Source organism: Manacus vitellinus, unplaced genomic scaffold, assembly GCF_001715985.3.
Source record: "Manacus vitellinus isolate BGI_N305 unplaced genomic scaffold, ASM171598v3 scaffold_19_pilon, whole genome shotgun sequence".
Lineage (NCBI taxonomy): Eukaryota > Metazoa > Chordata > Aves > Passeriformes > Pipridae > Manacus > Manacus vitellinus.
The window spans coordinates 11,503,379-11,520,822 of record NW_021939395.1 but is presented as its reverse complement, the minus strand read 5'-3'; the positions used below and the strand labels follow the sequence as shown (position 1 = coordinate 11,520,822).

Sequence of the window (17,444 nt, the reverse complement as noted above, 5' to 3'; positions counted from 1 at the left end):
AGCACTTGCCATTGAAAATTCCAACCAAAGCAGCAAAAGCTTGGCAAAGACATCAGTGATCACATGGCCTGAGAAAGGACATCAGGCCATCCCCACAGCAAGCAGCAAACCAGCTCTTCCTACACTGCTCCAACACTACACATCAACATACAATTTAGAGAGCATTAGCTCTGGCCCAGAGGTTCACTTTTCCTGTTCCTCACTCAGTGCAAGACATTCAGTCTTTGTACCACTTTCATTAACATGCATTAACTGGCTCTTGACATTAATTCTGAGCTCCTTTAGCACCGTTTATTGCTGTGCAGCAGCTTGTGCGAAAATAATATATTTTAAAGAAGAAAGGTCATCTGTCTCTTTTTTGTTTTATCATTTCCTTTGAAAACCTCTTGTTCTTTCCAATAAATAGCCATGGGAAGGCTGGATATAACCTAGGTTACATCTCAGTCCCTCAGTGATCATATGCACATGAAGAATCTAATGTCCCAGGAGGCAGGATCTAAATTTGTGGCGCTGTCTTCATTACCTGAACTTCCTATTCTTCCATCTTCCAGCAGGAAGTCTTCAAAAGAAGGCAGAAATCCTTCCACAAACTGCCACAAACTGTTGTCAAAGTGGAGTAGAAGTGGAGCTCAGGATGAAGCAGGCTCAGCTCACCTCACACTGCTCTCAGAATGGATTAATTACGGCAGAATAGTGCAAGTAATTGTCCAAGTTACTTGTCCTTAAGGTGGACAAGGAGGTGTCCTCAACACAGGCTTTAGAGAAATGGTTGTTGATGGCTCATCACAAGTGACAATACTTTACAATGTCTCTCACATTCCTACCCTTGCTCACAGTACTGATTGCCCATCACTGGAGCATCAGAGAGGGAACTCTCTCTGTTCTTGCTTTCATGTAGCTCAAACCAGTTTTAAAAGCAAATTAAAAAAATTTCCACTTCCCAAGTATTAAGCAACAACTTAACAAGCAGGCATTCTCTTTCATCCAGAGATAAGGGAACAAATAAGGGAACATTTGAGAAAGTCAGTGAAGGTGGGTTGGAATTACCCCTGAGTTCTCCTACCTTAACTCACTGTCAGGAGCGGTGTCACACCAGGGAGATGTTTCGGGTGCGGGATGGTCATGGTGTGTCCAGCAGGTTTGGGATCCTTCCCGGGGCCCGGCAGGCTCTGTGTGCTCTGCAGCGACTGCAGCAGGAGACAAGCCACGTTCATGAACTCCTCACACACTTTTTAGCCTCCAGCTGCGCGTGAACAAGGCGTTTCCTTCAGCCTATCTGCTAAGAATGCATGAAATGCACTCCAACAAGTCAACCAGGTTAGGAGGTTTCAGGAATGAGGAAAATAGGATTGTAAGTAGGTTTGGGTTTGTTGGTTTGTTTTCTTTTTTTTTTTTTCTTTTTAATGACAATGTGTACACAATAAAGAGGACTGTGGACTTTGGAAGAGTTTAGAGTAGGATGATGAAGCTATGGCAGATAGCCAAATTTAGCCAGGATGATAAAGGTTTTTCCTATGCCAGGCTAGGACATATTCAGTATTATGTGGGCAACATCTACAAGAAGGGAAAGTAGGATCTGCCTCCAATCCAGAAAAACTTGATAACTGTTTTTCTCTCTCTTCTTCACTGGATCTGTTTAAATGACTGCAGAAAGCTTCAGAAAATAAAAATATTCTTGTTCTTCAAGGGCTATAGCAGGAAATAGAGTTTGGGGTTTTTTTAATAGCAAGTTTACCAAAATTACCCAATTGCAGTCATTCCAGAAATGCTGAAACAGGGTCAAACTTGCCAGTCTCAGCTGGAAAAAACACCTTGGGAACTAGAGTCACCAAACTGGTGACATTATGTGTTTTATAGAGCAGCTTAGGAGTTTGTTTACTCATCCAGAAAGCAGGAGAGCACAATTCAATTCCCTCTGCCTAAATACATATGAATCCGCCCTCTGCCATCTCCCAGACCAACTTAACTACCAGGCTGAGATTCCCTTGAAGGTGCTTAGTCTTTTATTGACACACTCTTTGCATAAACACATTTTCATTGTGAGACACACTGGATTCCAGTCCATCAGCAGGGCAAGAGCCCTCAACATCTCCATCACTCCTTCTTTGATCCCCTTTTCTAAACTAGCTCACACAGCAGAGATTTCTTCTGCTAAAGCTTTTCAAGATCTCATTCAAAAATTCCCTCTCAGGTTGGCAGTTAAAGCACTTGGCTGGTTGTTAAAATGGAATCAGTTTAAAGCTCCTACAAGGAACTACTGGGTAAAATGGGATTATAATCCCTGTTCTTCAGTACAGGAATTGAGCAACTGATTTCCAGTGCTTTTTAAGCGAAGTGTCAAAGCTTTGAAGAAAACAAAATTGAAAAAAAAAAATCTTTATTTTTGAGAATCAAAATTGAAATTCTACTTGTCTTTAACAAATAAAAACCCCTCAATCTCATTTATAATTATGGTGTCTGCAATCATCCCTTCTACTTCTTTTATATCTGTGCAGGTCCATTAACACACCAAGCCAGGAAGAAGACAAAACCCACAAATGGGGAACAGACACCATATCCCACTTACAGTTCCAGCAACACGTCTACTGGATCCAGCTGGAAAGCTCTGGCTTGTTAACACATGTATTTTATAAAAATCCCTGTGCACCAAAGGCTACTGTATCTTCTACTGAGGGAAAAAAGACAAATACATTATCTCAGAACGAATCAGCAAAGACTTGTTCTGTTCACCAGTTTGTTTATTAAAAAGGTAGTATAAAACACAACCCCTTTAAGAAACAAATTGAAGACAAACCAAGGGATTCTCAGATGCTGTCACAAGTCTAGATATTATTCAATTACCATTGCTTTTAAATGTTGGTTTTCTAAAGGATAAATGAAAATGGTCAATTTATCGAAAGAAAAATCACCAGTCAGAAAAAAATTCCAAGTCAACTTACTGAAAAGTTTAATCTAACAATATACTTTCTTATTACAGAATGAGCAAAAAACCAATTTGCTGCAAAAGATTTCATAATTCTATAAATATTTTACAGAACTTCCAGAGTATCCTGACAGTAAGACTTCAAGCCGTGTATAATAAGCACTAAAATACACACAAGTCAAATCAACACAAGTACACAACTCACAGAATTCATTTCCCATACTGCAGTATGTTTCCTCAAATTCAGAAATGAGAACTTAAAATCCAATTAACATCTATAGGTAAGTATTTTTAATTTTTTTTTCTCCAATTTGTTTTGTTTAGGTTCAAGAATTCAGGGTACGAATATCGATTTTACTGGAAAATTTAAAGGCAAGTTTGGGTTTCTATGAAGCATCCAATACCTTCAAGTTAAGTGAATTAAGTGAATTATTCGTAATTGTAAATAGGTTAACCTTAACTGAATAATGTCTAGGACATTTAGCTAAAATGCACTGCATTTAACATACTAATGATTTTAAGTGAATTGCAATCCTTATACAAAATGTAAGCTGTACGAGGGACTGAAATTCAATTAAAAAAAGTAATTAAAAAAAAAAGGCAGGAGAAACAGATAAACATTTTGATGCAAAATGAAGCTAATTCTCTCTTTACAGCTGTATATGAACATTCCAGAACCTGCGAGAAAAAGAGAAAGCCTTCAAGAAACCCTTTTCTTTCGGGGCTTTTTGTTTCCAGGTGTCTACCTTGGCCTTGCTCCTCAAGCCACGTCATCTCTGGCAAATACCTGTAACCCCATAAAACTTCCTTGCCAGCAAAGCACTAAAGAGCAGTTGACTGTAAAGCAAACTACCAATGTATCTTGAAGCTAAGAAATGATTTTGGCTGGTATGGTTAAAAAAGCAATTATTGCTGAATTGTACTGAAGGATCAGTTAATACTCTGTCCCTGCTGTTGTGTTTAAGTGGCTTCACATCCATTTTGTTACACTGTGTGAACTAATAGAAACAAGTATTTCTCCAGTTCAAAACTGAGCAACAAGGATTATCCACAAATTGTTTCAGCCTCCTGCTGGTTATTGTTTTCATCATACTCAGAGGGAAGGAGACAGATTCTCTTACAATGAACCTCTCACCAAAAGCTTACAATATATTAGAAATCAAACAAAAAGTTTGATTTTGTCATTTCTAGTGAGCAAGTAATTAAACAGCACTTTTAATTAAAGAACAAATACATTGAAAATTCCATGGGGGTTTTAATTTCTTACCAACTTATGTATGATGCTGCTCAGTCAGAAAAATACGTAAGTTTAAAAAGCAACTCACCTTATTCAGCTTCAGATTTGTTAAAATTTGGTATTAAACATTACTGCTCTATACAACAAGATTGTCACAGTCATACTTCAAAATAGTAATTTTAACTTTTGTGATTTTTTTATTTCTGTTCAGATTAATTTATAAAAATTTGCATCATTTCAAAAAAGGAAAATGTCAGAAGAATTCAGTCTGAATGAAAATCTGCTGAAAAGAAAGTTACAGCTGCATTAACCTCTCCTTGGACTACTAAATGCAATAACTCAATGAGTAGTTTATAAAAATATATTTTTACATTTTACTGGGGAAAACAGAGGTAGACAAAAGGAAAATACCAGTTTGAGTGTAATGCCACACTTCAGAACAACGTATTTGCATGAAAAAACAGCTTTTATTTCCTTAAGAACCCTATTTAATAGGAAAGCCAGTAAAGCATTTGGTCTCAGTCTTTCTTGGTGCTCTATTTCAGTGTGAGGTCTAGAGAGAAAGGTGAAAGGACTGACATCAACTGCACTTCTGCAGCAAGCCAGTCAAATGTGTACATCAATTGGAGAGAGGAAGGTCACTGCACATAAAATGATTCTTTATTTCTCAAATAATACACTACACTAACCTTATTTTTCATATCTGATACCATAATAAGGCTTCATAGAACTGTACAAGTTTTATACATTTGTCCACAAGTTTCCCTACATCAGTTGCAATTCCACTGTAAAACAGGTGATTTAACTGTGTAGTGTTACATGACTGGGGCTCCTTTAAAAAAAAAATGAAGCAAACAAAACACAAGAGTAATTGATCTAAAGCCTGGAGTCTAGAAGCTGGAAGGAAAAAAAGGAGCACTGAAAGCAATACCCACCACATTAAATCACTCCTCACATGCAAACACTCCCAGCTCTCAAAGGTCTGTGGTGCTTATTACCAATAAAAATAACTAAGGCAGAACCAACACAACCCAGAGATGTATCAGAACATGCCACCACGTGCAGCTACTAAGCAGGCAGTGTTTCAGATCCCCTGAATTCTTCAAAGACCTGCTTTGCTGAAACGTACAATTCACACTTGGAAACAGGAGCAAACGGACTTTTTTAGCTGGCAAGAGCTACAGCTCTCCCTTATAATGCAACTCAAAAAGGGACATTTGTCATGCCAGCTTATAATGAGCCCTCGACTTTTAACCTCTGAATTCAAATATAATCTCTGTTGTAAGATCAGGTATTTTTTGTCACAAAAAAGATGTAACTTATAACTACAGTGGTAGGTGTTAACTTAGATGCCCTGGTTGGCATAGCTACCCACACATACTGATTATATATTAAAAAAAACCCCAACAAAATAAGAGAACCATATAGACTTCTTGAAAAAATATATATGGTAATCTCAGAGCACAAATTTTCAGAGTATTCCAAATACCTCATGATGGAAATACAGGAATTAGCATCTATAGTTTCTTGCAATCCAATATGAATTAAAACAATTCAACAGATCCTCCTTACAAATGTGTACTGGTTACCACCCATATGAACAACGTGCTATGAATTTAGCACCAGTATTTTAATTATTTAGTGCCTAAATCCATATTCTTCTACCCTTACTTATCAAAATAACAGGATTCTAAATTAAGAATGACTATGCCCAAAACAGCTCCCTCAGTTATTTTTGATAGCCTGCCATGTATTAAGATACCTGAAGTTAGAATGTCTTCTAAATCCTTGCTTTTGGAAATATTTCTAAGAGGGCTAGCATTTGTTTTTTAAGAGCATTATTTGAAAGCATGTTTTCAAGTTTTCTAACTTCTGCACAACAAACTGTAGTTTGAGCTGCCAAAAGCCTTTAAATCTTATGAAATATGGAAGATCCTCCCCACTCTGAAGAGCATGCAGGGCTAAACTAAAATGTTGAGAACTTACACTCATCATGCTAACAAAGTGGAACAAAAACCTTTAATATAAAAGCAAAAACTAATAAAGCCACCACAAAAATTGAAAGCCTATTTTGATACCTACTGCATACAGACCATGAGAGTTTAAGATCTATCTATTTCATTATGTCCTAAAATGTGTGTGCTCATGCATTTCTAGTCTCCTTGACATAATTCCAGCCTCTATCTAACATCAACAAAAGGTCTAAATAGGGGAAGGAAAAAGTAATTTACTGAATGCTGTGATTTAATAATCTGTCTTCACTCGGTTTGCCTGAGGGTGGTTATGGCAACGCTGTTTTCCACTTCTTTTAAGTTTGTGACTTGGTACTACTCGTATCATTTGCTACCTAATGAATAGCAACACATCCTATGCATTCACCCCATATGTATCACAGCATCTGTTCCATAAAATGAACCAAAGTACTCAGGACACAAATCATTTTAAAGGATGAAATACTGAGTTCCAAGGGGTACAGGAAAATTAACAGTAAAATCCACAAATCTTGTAATAGCTTTGCATTACTTAAGTTACATACAGTTACATAAACTTAAGGGTTAGAATGTATTTCACACTCACATGATGGAACATTGACAAGCATAGTTAGAACAAAAGAAGCCTGATGAGTTTTACTGCATTCTTGGCAACTTGAGTTACTTTACCTGAACAGCCAATTAATACAAACTTTTAGAACCTCATTAAATACTGCTTTTAATGAAAACTTCAAAGCACACAGTTGATGACATTCTAATATGCCTATATTCATATGAATATTGTCTGCAGTCACCCTGAAGAAAGGGATCAACTCAAACATCACCCTAAAAATCATGCTTTCGTAAAGCATTAAAGGTGCTATGTATCAGCTTCACCATCGCTGCCTGCAAGGCTGCTGTCTGTGGATGGAGCTCCATCTTCATTAATGCCCTCACCATTATTCTCCCTCTTAGGAGCTTCATCATTTGCACCCTCCTTAGGTGTGTCATTAACTCCTGGAGGTTGTTTGCCTTCAGGCGCTTTAACGCTACTTGATGCAGAATCCGAACCAGATGTAGTTTGCTGCTCCTTTGCATCAGGATCCCCTAAAAATGTCTCCCACACCTTCAGCCTTTCTTCCCTTTCTCTTGCAGTCTCCTCCACCTATTAAAAAGAGATGTTAATACACATAATTTCGAAGTCATCCTTGTCTAAATGAGTATTTACACAGATAAAATTATACAAACACTTATCTTACAGAAATATCTCAAGAGTTCAGAAGGGCCTGCTGACTGTGAACTAACAATCTGTACATGCAGTGGATAATGCTCCAAACTGACATCTCCAACACACAAAACAGGTCCTTTAATTTTCTGCTAAGTTGAATAATTCAGAATGATTTTTTTGGGGGACATTCTAGCAGTTTTTGAGGAGAAGCAAGATAGTGCAGGGGTGGGCAGGGGAAGGGGATGGGGGTGCCAAAAACTTCTTGAGTTAAAACAGATTTATGGTTTGGAAGAAATATTTGATGAAATAGGAGCAGGAAAGGTTACCTGATAATCTGTTACACCATCCCATGTTTCAGCACTGAGCTGACGGCCACCAAACCACCTTCCATTTAGAGTGAGCTTGCACAGATCAGCTTCTGTGGCCTCTTTAAATGACACAGAAGCCACGCCATCAGGGTGTCGCTGTAAGGAGAGACACCTTTCATTTAATATTCTAACCAGTGTACCTATTCCAGTATCTTTTAGATTGTGCTAAAAAATCAGATTATGGTTCCATTCTGATAATACATAGTTGTGTTTGAAAATATCAGTTTCCAAGTTTACATATTTTGTTCTACTGGCATACAGAACACAGTTTTTGAACACAGGAAACAGGAAATGTTTCAGCTAGCTTAGATACAATTAAATGTATTTATATACTTTCAAACTTGTGACTTGTATTCAAGTTCTTCAAAAGAGTTAGTTTGCCTTCACTTAGGCTGAAGTTGATGGGTGCTTAGACATTAAGTTTCAAAGCAGTTTTAAAATACTAAAAGACTAAATCAAGTTTCCATGAAATAAACATACAAAACCAAATAAACACTCCACTCATATTTAAAGCAGCCTAAACGTTTTGCAGCTTTGCACATTACATCAGTTCTGCCAACACAGCATTTAAAAATACGTACATCAAATATGAGAACCTTCTTTACTTGTCCAAACTTTTCACACTCTGTCCGCAGATCTTCTCTGATCTCATTTAGCACTAAGGGATCCTCCTGCAAAGCAGTCACACAGCTTTAATTAAACACAAGCATTCACTTCTCTCAGCTTTATTTTTGCTCAGTCACTAATGGAAGCCATGTGCCAACCCATCAGAAGTTCATAAAGTAAGTGCTGCTATGCTGCATTTTCAAAGCCACCTAAGAGTTGGCAGACAGTTCTTATTAGAATTTTATAAATGCTACTTATTAACAAAGCTATTTTGTGCTGGTTTCTCCATCCTAACAGTTACTGTTGTTTACTCCTCTTTCCATCCCAAAAAGGAATATTGTCAGGATACAGACAGTGAAAAAGGCTGATTTGAAAAATACATTCTTACCACCATCTTTTTCTTGTTTTCAGAGAGCTGAATGAATTTCAAGCAGATGTCTGGTACAGGAGAATGCCCTGCCCAAATCTGGTTCTCATCTGCTTAGAATTTTGCTAAAATTTGTATGGCAGAAACTTCAGACAATGTTAACTGTTAACAGCCCAACCTACAGTAGCAAACTGCATTTTCCTACCTCAAAGTCCTTTGGGTGAAACATATTCCTGATAATAACGATGCGTTCATGTCGCATTCGAGTTGCACCATCTTTCTTCTCCGGCCTCCAATCCAGCTGTCTAATGAAATGAAGCAACAGTAAGAAGATATTGTTGCGGCTCTCTTCAGTTTCTACAAGTATTTGTTGAAAAAAAATTATTAATTTGGCATTTTTTGCAATACATCAACACGTATTTTTGACACAAAGCGTTAAGTTATTAGTCTAAAACATACAATAATTACCCAGGTTTACCACTTCTACAAAGCATTACAAAGGTATTTAAAGCTCAAAGAAGGAATATAAATTATAGTAAAAATCAAAGCATTTTTTTAAACCCAAAGAAAATAATTTTGAAGTTTTAATTTCTTCTTAGATTCAGCTCAGATACAGGAATCAGTTGTTGCCAAGTACAATTAAAATGCTGATATTTTGCCATTTTTTCCTAACTTATTTTGTAAAAAAGGAGATCCACTATTCCCTTTAGTAAAACTTAACTGCTTTTATTTAAACAAACATGCAAGAAGACTTTGACTCCTACACAGGCACTGCTGTGAGATGTGTTTTGTTCCACAGTGCCACAAACTAGTCATGTAACTCAGGGCACCTGTTCTAAGATTTTGCCTTCTCACAGCAGATGTTACTTCTCATAGAAATGCCTACTTCATATCCTATTACAAAACAACCCCACATACTCACACTTTTAAATCTCAAAATCATATATCAGGGGAAAATCTTAAATTCCTTCTTATATCTCCTACTTTAGCTAAAGAAAACATGGATTCCCAATGAGAGTAGTTTTACCAGTAAATTATGCTCTTCAACTCAAAAGGAACACAGTCATTTTATTCACACAAATTGCTGTCAAATGCAGTTTAATTATTTTCATTCATCATCTCCACACTGGAGACTTCTCACAACAAGAACTGCCAATGCATCCTTGGGGCAGACACATTTCAAGCTACTTCTGTTTTCAATAGATAAGATATCAAGTAGCCTTTGCTCCCTTTAACTATGGTAAAACACTTCTGCATTACTATTTACAATGTTCAGTGGAATGTTGCTTTCAATAAAATATCAAAAGTTCAAACTTCTTTCTTCTTTAATCTGCATCTTCTTGGTTCCAAAAGGCAGAAAAACAGTTTTTAAGCGACAAAAGCAATGAATCAAGGTACAATTAAAAAAAATCAGTATATTTTATACCAGAGACAGATGTCTGGGGGAATCTACAGAGATATTTTAGTACTTTCTCCTATGGCAGCCAAGCATCTTTTGCCCTTTTTTAACTATTGCATTATGGTACAAAATACATGTGGGCAGTCAGTGTTATGACCTTATAACAGCAAGCCCAAATATCATGACAGGATACCTTGCACACTCACACACTCAGAAGTGTCTTATCTCCCCAGAGTTGTAATATTTTCTTCTACACCTGAAAGGACCATGGCTCCCTATGTATTATTTTAATGTTTAAGTCACAAAGAAGCTCATTATATTAACATTTAATTTAGGAGTAGCTCCCCTTTAAATGAGCATTAGTTAAGGTATTTCACTGTCAGATAAGACTTTAACTTTTGCATAGCTTAGCACTGCATTTGAAAGAAAGCAGCACTTTACTAATAGCACTTAGAATTCAAGCAATATTCTACTGAAATAAAAAATACAAACTTCTGCTGTTGAGACAGCTTCTTCTTGTAGTCTTTACATTTCTTCTTCTTTTTGCTTGCATCATACTCCCCCTTCAGTTGGAACTTTGCAACTTCCACATGCAATTTATAGCCTCGGATTTCTGCCTCATCCAGAAGCCTCAATGCAAGTTGAACTGATTCTCTCTATTTGAAAATAAAACACAGCACAAGCTTTAAAGCACAGAGCACAGTCAAATGATCCCAATAACGTGGTGTTAAGTATATTGTGCAAAGCATCAGGTCCCTGTCACTGAAAAGGCCACTTCTCTTCCAAATCTCCTGACACACAGCTGGCAATGCTTTCTTGATCAAAACCCAGTATTTCTGCACTCCTGTTATAATTGACTAATGCTCCCAAAAGCAACTGCACACAGTTCATTCAAATATGTCACAGAAACTAAACTGCAACCATCAGGCAAGCTGATAAACTTAAAGAATAAAAAGACTTCAGGGGACTAATTTCCTATAAAGCTTATATCACTTTTCCATGAACAGCAGATGTTGAGACTCTCATGTAATTTTTAATATTTTCTTGAAAGTCCTTTGGAGTGGAGCCTGTCTTTATATTTGTGCACTGAACAGCCCTAACTACTCCAATTACAAAACCAGCACAGAGTACAGGACATTGGATTTAGCACTGCCTGGTGCTTTTCTTGCAGAATTAAAGCAGGTTGCACTTGGAAGCACCAACCTTCCAAATGATTCACAAGTGAAACACATGAAGGAAACAGTACTGCAGCCTAAACTTTTATGGCTTAATAAAGAACGTAACAGAGTTCTGAAATCAACCAGTTCTCAACTAAAAGTGTATATACAGGACTACAGTCCTTGGTATACAGTATCCTCAGTTACACAGTAGCATATTTTCAAAGTAAAAGGTAAACAGTCCCCCATTTCACCCCATAATCACTGTCACCCAAGAGAGGAACGTGTAGGGAGACATGTTCAGCAGCTATTATGGCCACTTTCAGGTAGAGGGTGGGGTTGGATAAGAGGTGCACAAGTGGGCATTTCTAGAGTAAACCTTTAAAAGAGAGACCTAAATTTCAAGTTACACTTCAGATGTTTCAACAACCTCCTGAATATGATTCTGAAACAGCGGCCACAAGTACTTTCAGTGGGAAGGAAAACTTCATTTCAGTGCACCACTGACCTTCAGATAGCAACAGAGGCCGTCTCCTTTAAGATTTCCTTCCTTATCTTTGTACAGTTTGATTTTGTGTTCTTCTGTCTGAGGATCTCGCATAATGATACCGCATTTTGACATGACTTGTACAAATTCATCCTTTGTAATGTCTGGAGGTAAACCTGCAAAATAAATTCAAACAGAAGGCTTGAGTATGGTCTATGGACAAAAAAAAACCCCAACCTATAAACTGACAACTATTTTCTCCACCTACAAATTCGACAAAAAGAGCGACTGAAAATGTATAGACTTTATAAGGTCTGAACTTTGAATTAAGGACAAGAAAAAAACCCAAAACGGATAAGAAAATTATGTGGATGTTCCATGCTAGTTTGGCCTGGATGAAGATTTTTGAGAATTCAAGTATGTGCACTTCTGTGACTGCTCAGAGCCACTGAGCATATACATATACAAATGTTCTTCTGTATATGCATCCAAGGGTAGCTCCCCACAATCCAAAACAGGTCAAGAAACACCATAATAAGGGCACAGATAATTTCATTTAAGCTTCCCCATTATTTTCTCATTCTATTCTCAGCCTTTTTTTCTTTTACTGTTTCCTCTTTCTTACCTAGTAATTTAATTATGCATTTATTAAATAAAATAAAAATTAAAGATTAAGTGATGTTTATAGCTGATGCACTATCTGGTTATAAACTTGTCATTATTCTATCCCCTAAGAGCCTGCAGAAATTGTTTTGCTTAAAAAAACCCAAACAAATTAGTGACTTGGCTGACACAGCTCACAGAATATCACATTTAGCAGACAAAAGCACAGAGCATGTCCCTTTGACTACTCTCCCACATCTGCAATTTAAAGGTCACCAAGACATTATGCAGTCAGGAACATAACATTAAGCAGCTTGCAAGTGGCAGATTGACTAGAGAATATTAAAGACTTCTACGAGTCTCTTTTACCATCTTTAGCTCCAAGTAGATAAATAAACACTTACCAGTCACATAAACATTTGTGTTTCTGTCTTCTTCAACATGAAACCATCCTAAACACAAGAGTTTTAATTCAGTTATGGTAATACATTAAACATGGCAGCATACGGTAATGTTTATATTCTATCAGATTTCTAACAATTTTTGCTTGCTCAAGAGGCAGCTCTGAACATGCCTTAATTTGCTTTTTTCCACCTTGCATACACACTTAGGAGGATATCTATGAAGTACCACAAAATTTAGAACCACCTGGAAATTTTCAGCACAACCCATATCTTTGCTGTACCAGACAACACTGAACAATTGCCAGTTTTCACTCCTTACTACACGTCACAGCTAAACATAGGGAAATACTTTGTCACTTACCTGGCTCCAGCTTTCTTTTTTCTGATTTTTGTTTTGGATCTGTTTGTTTTGGTCCTTTCTCATTTGCTGATGGTTGTGTTCCTGCTGTCTTAGAACTTACTGGCTGCTTACTTTCAGTGGCTGTGCCAGGGGCAGATGAAGTGTCTGTCTCATCTGCGTGGAAGCCATAGTTGGCATGATAGGTTGCCAGGAAATCTTCTGTTATCTGAAAAGAAATTAGGAAAATTAATCAAACATTTCAAAGAACTACAAATTCAGGTTTGTGTTTTCATGTTAGTCAGGTGATGGTCATTTTCCAATCCGGTATTTTAAAACTGGTTTTAAATCATCTTTGCAAAGCCATATGCATAACAAGTTCAGGCATTACCTCAACTGGACAAACACACTAATTCTATACAGCACATGAAGTTTTTACACAAACATTTCACAAGTTCTGACTTTTTTCAAACCAAGCTTTCTGCTTTCCACTTAAATTGGACCTGCCTGAAGGACAGAAACCAAATGCTCCTGGCCATAGTTAAGAGATAAAGTGACACTGACAGTAAGTCAACAACTTATCCACAGATGATGAACGACTGACATTTGCAGGCATCTGCCTTTTCATGGAATCATTTCCAGGGAGGACATATATTTGTGTTGACAGACAGTAAATACTGCACTTAGGCAGAGATGTATCTTAACACACTGTTTCTAAGGCCACATGCTTTACTTCATATCCTACTAATAGATAATTAGCTTCTTCTTTTCTAGAGAGAGACTATACTTGGATAAAATTTAAGATTGGCTAATGCCTATGTTTTAGAGGTCAAAATAAAAAAATCCCTACAAATTACCCCCAGTACCAATTTTAATACTAGCCACTAGCAATCCCATGCAAAGATATGTATCAGAGCTGCTTTTGCCAACATCCCTGCATTAGGAAGGATTTTCTGAAGTTACACACTCTGAAAGGATTTATTCCCAAAGCTGAGCCTTAACCTCTGAAAATTTTATCTCTGACTTGTGCTGCACTTGGTTCATCTGTATTCAACAGAGAACAAAACTTGATGTCATTAAACTACTGTGTCAATGATGATAATGCAATCTCCCATCTTCTAATGGTTCAAAGCTTCACGTTTCAACTCTAGACTTCTATTATAACAAATCAAAAATGCAGAACTGACAGTAACAGGCTTGTCAGGAATAATGCAAGATGTCATGGAGCCCCATATAACTTTAAAGTTTAGCACAAAATAGCTCCCAGGCTAAACAAGACTTGCAACACACCTCGATAAGGAATGTAAGTGGCTACTCTTACAGACAGGACCCAACACAAAGTCATGTCAAGAGAAAGAAAAAGTACAACCACATTTAGTGAAGAAGACACTGTGCTCTAACCAGGTTCATCATATTTGACACAAGCAACCTTAGCAATCCTCAGTTGATGAGATCCAAAGAATTAAGAAGCTTTTGTACTTTCTGGTAAACAGGATTATTAATTTTCATCAGAGAACTTACTGATAAATTAGTGATTAAACCTGCAACAACCACCTTCCTGCAGCAGGATTATTTTTCAGCTTCAGGGGGAACTGTGTTCTTGTGTAAAGCTCAATTTATTCTTAGCAAATTACCTACCATGGACTATCAAATTTTACCAGTCAATAACAAAGATGTTTTTTGCATAATATCATCCTACCATATAACCACTACGACTACCTCATTTTAAAATGTGTTTTTTGCAAGCACAAAGGAATTTATACAAATATAAAGACTTTTATTGGAAACTATGTTATACTGTGCCTGCATGACAAACACCAATTCACAGAATTTGTTACTTGGGGCTTCAATCCAGTTCTGTTGGAAAACATCACAGACAGATCAGTTCTATCTGCACACCCTCACAATTATACAGTTGGGGTGATCAAGCTTATAGGAAAAGTAATACAATACTACAGGACATGTGAGCATGTAATTAACTGCTGGTCCCACTGAAATGGAAAGGAATAGATTAACCAAATGAAGAACAGATACCCTGTGCCTGCAGATGACAGCCAACATCTGTATTTTCACAGCAAGTGATGGAGGCAGCAGATGAATTCCTCGTGCTATTTTGTGATACGTCCATGAAGGACTATAGAACTTGGTATTCATCAATACAGTACCATTGAAAGAAAAACAATTAAATAATAAACGAGGTTACAATTGCTTCTATTAAATATTTGACTGTCTCCAAGTTTTTCTGGGGAATGTTGACAGTTAATATCATTCACTTTTTGAATGGCTTTGAAATATGCTTTAGTGGAAGCTCAGCAGCCACTACTCCCAAAGCAGAGCAGCAGTGCAGTCCCAGTCTGTAGATGATGGTTACACCAGTCATATTTTCATCTTTTGTCAAGAAACAGAGATTAAGAATTTTATTACTGCTCATGGAGAAAGTACTCCAACTTCTGGCTCCGGTGGTCTCTCCAATTTATTTTGATAAAACATTCTGTTGAATAATCATCAGGCAGAAGAAGTAACCTGAGACACGGGTGTCTAGCTCAGTAAAGAATCTTTGTGAAGCTCTGTGGGTCACTGGTAGGTCACCAACTTCTCCTACACATCATATTTACTAGTGAACTTCGCTGCTCTTATTTAACCTGTCCAACCTTTAATGTTATCTCCTCTCCAAGACAGAAGAGATAAGAAAGGCACTTGGGAATATCAAATGATACTGAGAGGAGAAAAATTTAAAAAAATAGTTGAGAAAGAGGGGAAGAAATAGGTAAAAAAAAGAAGAACCTTTTTACAAGTTACTGTGCTTACTGGATATAGCACTCCACAGGGAGCCAGGGGTACTCAGTGTTCCACTTTGTGAGTCTGGATTTCTCAATGCTTTTACCCCTCCATAAGCCATCTGCTGCAGACACCTTCCTAGGTTTACACACATTCAAACTTGGCACTACAGGCTTCATTCTCACTCAGCTTCTCTGAATTGCAATGAACTCACAGTCACAAACTAGAACTGGCACATTACATCTATCAAGCAGACCCCATAAAATGTCTTAATACTAAATTAATTGCCCTCGTTCATTGTTATACGGTAATGAAACCACTATTTCACTTGCAGATCAGCAGATTTGCTCAACTAATTAAACCTATGTCCCTTCTCCCTTTGAAGAAACACAGTGTTATAGCAAAATCATTCTTTATCCTGAAAATATTTAATAAAAAAATAACCAAGATGAAAAACTGTGACGTGTTTCCATGCTGTGGAATGCCACTAAGTAAGACAAATACACTTAATTTTCAAGTGCACTTCTGTGACTGAAGGATGTGGAAGATCGCACCTGTACAAGGCACTATTTTCAGGTAATAATGAAAGAGGGATATACTTTCACCTAGAAAGGATATATTTTCATCTAGACATCTTAACAGACACTTCACTGCCCACAAAAAGATCACCACAGCCACTGTGACAAAGAGATCTAAAGGCAGCACGGACCAAGACCTACAAATATAACTGTGACTTCATGCCAGGCTCGAGCAACTCCGCAGATCCTCAGCCAAGGCGAGAAGCTGAGACACAGCTGAGACACAGCTCTTCGCAACAAAATCGCAGCCGGTCACAGGCGGAGACGGCTCTGTCTGTAAAAAGGGGGGTTTCGGTGCCACCGAGCCCTCAGCAGACACAAGTGGGGCAGAACGCGGACACCTCCGTGCCGAGGGGACCCAGCCCCGACTGCTCCTCCTCCTCACCTTCCGGGGACCCCCGCACCCACCTTGGGGAACCAGGCCTTCTTCTCCCGGTCCCACTCGTAGGCGGCCCCGTCCGCCGGGTCCACGTACGTGAAGGGGTCGGATTCGCCCTCGCCCTCGCCGGGCTCGGCCTGGTACTGCTGCTGCAGCTGCAGCTGCCGGTAGAACTCCTCGTTCCCGTCCTCGCCGCTCATCCTGCCCCGTTCGGCGGGACTCGGCCCGCGCCAGGCCTGGGTCACCCGCGCCGGGCCTGAGCAACCCGCGCCGGCCTGGACAACCCGCGCCTGGCGCCGGGCCTGGACAAACCCGCGCTCGTTCCGCGGCCTGAGGCGCGCGCCCGCCGGCCCCGCCCCTCTGGGCGGCGGAGCGCGCGGGAGCGGCGGGAGCGCGCGCGGACCCCCACCCGCCTCACGCGGCGCCGCCGCGACCGTGACGCCCCCGCCGCGCGCACAGCACCGAAACGCCCCTGCCCCGCCGCCGCCACCACCGGGGTGGTTTCGCCCGCCCGCCTCCTGCCCCGCGCCGCAGCCAATGAACGACGCGCTGTCGGGTCACGCGGGGAACGGCGGAGCAATGAGAAGCGGGGGGGGAGCCTGTCCAGGGGCGGGCGCGCGCAG

The 17,444-nt window shown here is 38.9% G+C and overlaps 1 protein-coding gene across 1 annotated transcript; it reads right to left on the bottom strand.

Annotated features, from left to right (window-relative positions):
- Positions 1-2,923: 2,923 nt before the first annotated feature.
- On the bottom strand, positions 2,924-17,086 carry HTATSF1 (HIV-1 Tat specific factor 1). Its single transcript, XM_029959126.1, has 9 exons — positions 16,851-17,086; positions 13,111-13,315; positions 12,750-12,797; positions 11,764-11,918; positions 10,591-10,754; positions 8,905-9,004; positions 8,308-8,397; positions 7,685-7,822; positions 2,924-7,295 (listed from the first exon to the last, which is right to left on the bottom strand). Exons 1-9 carry the CDS (start codon positions 17,019-17,021, stop codon positions 7,011-7,013), a joined length of 1,356 nt encoding a protein of 451 aa, XP_029814986.1. The 5' UTR covers positions 17,022-17,086; the 3' UTR covers positions 2,924-7,010.
- Between the last annotated feature and the right edge of the window lie 358 nt (positions 17,087-17,444).

Coding starts and splice junctions, on each gene's coding strand:
- HTATSF1 (XM_029959126.1), bottom strand. CDS start 17,021: ATGAGCGGCGAGGACGGGAACGAGGAGTTCTACCGGCAGCTGCAGCTG. Junction 10,755..11,763: donor GCCTCTGTTGCTATCTGAAG/GTCAGTGGTGCA, acceptor ATTTTCAAATAG/AGAGAATCAGTTCAACTTGC. Junction 7,823..8,307: donor AGAAGGTTCTCATATTTGAT/GTACGTATTTTT, acceptor CTCTCCTTACAG/CGACACCCTGATGGCGTGGC.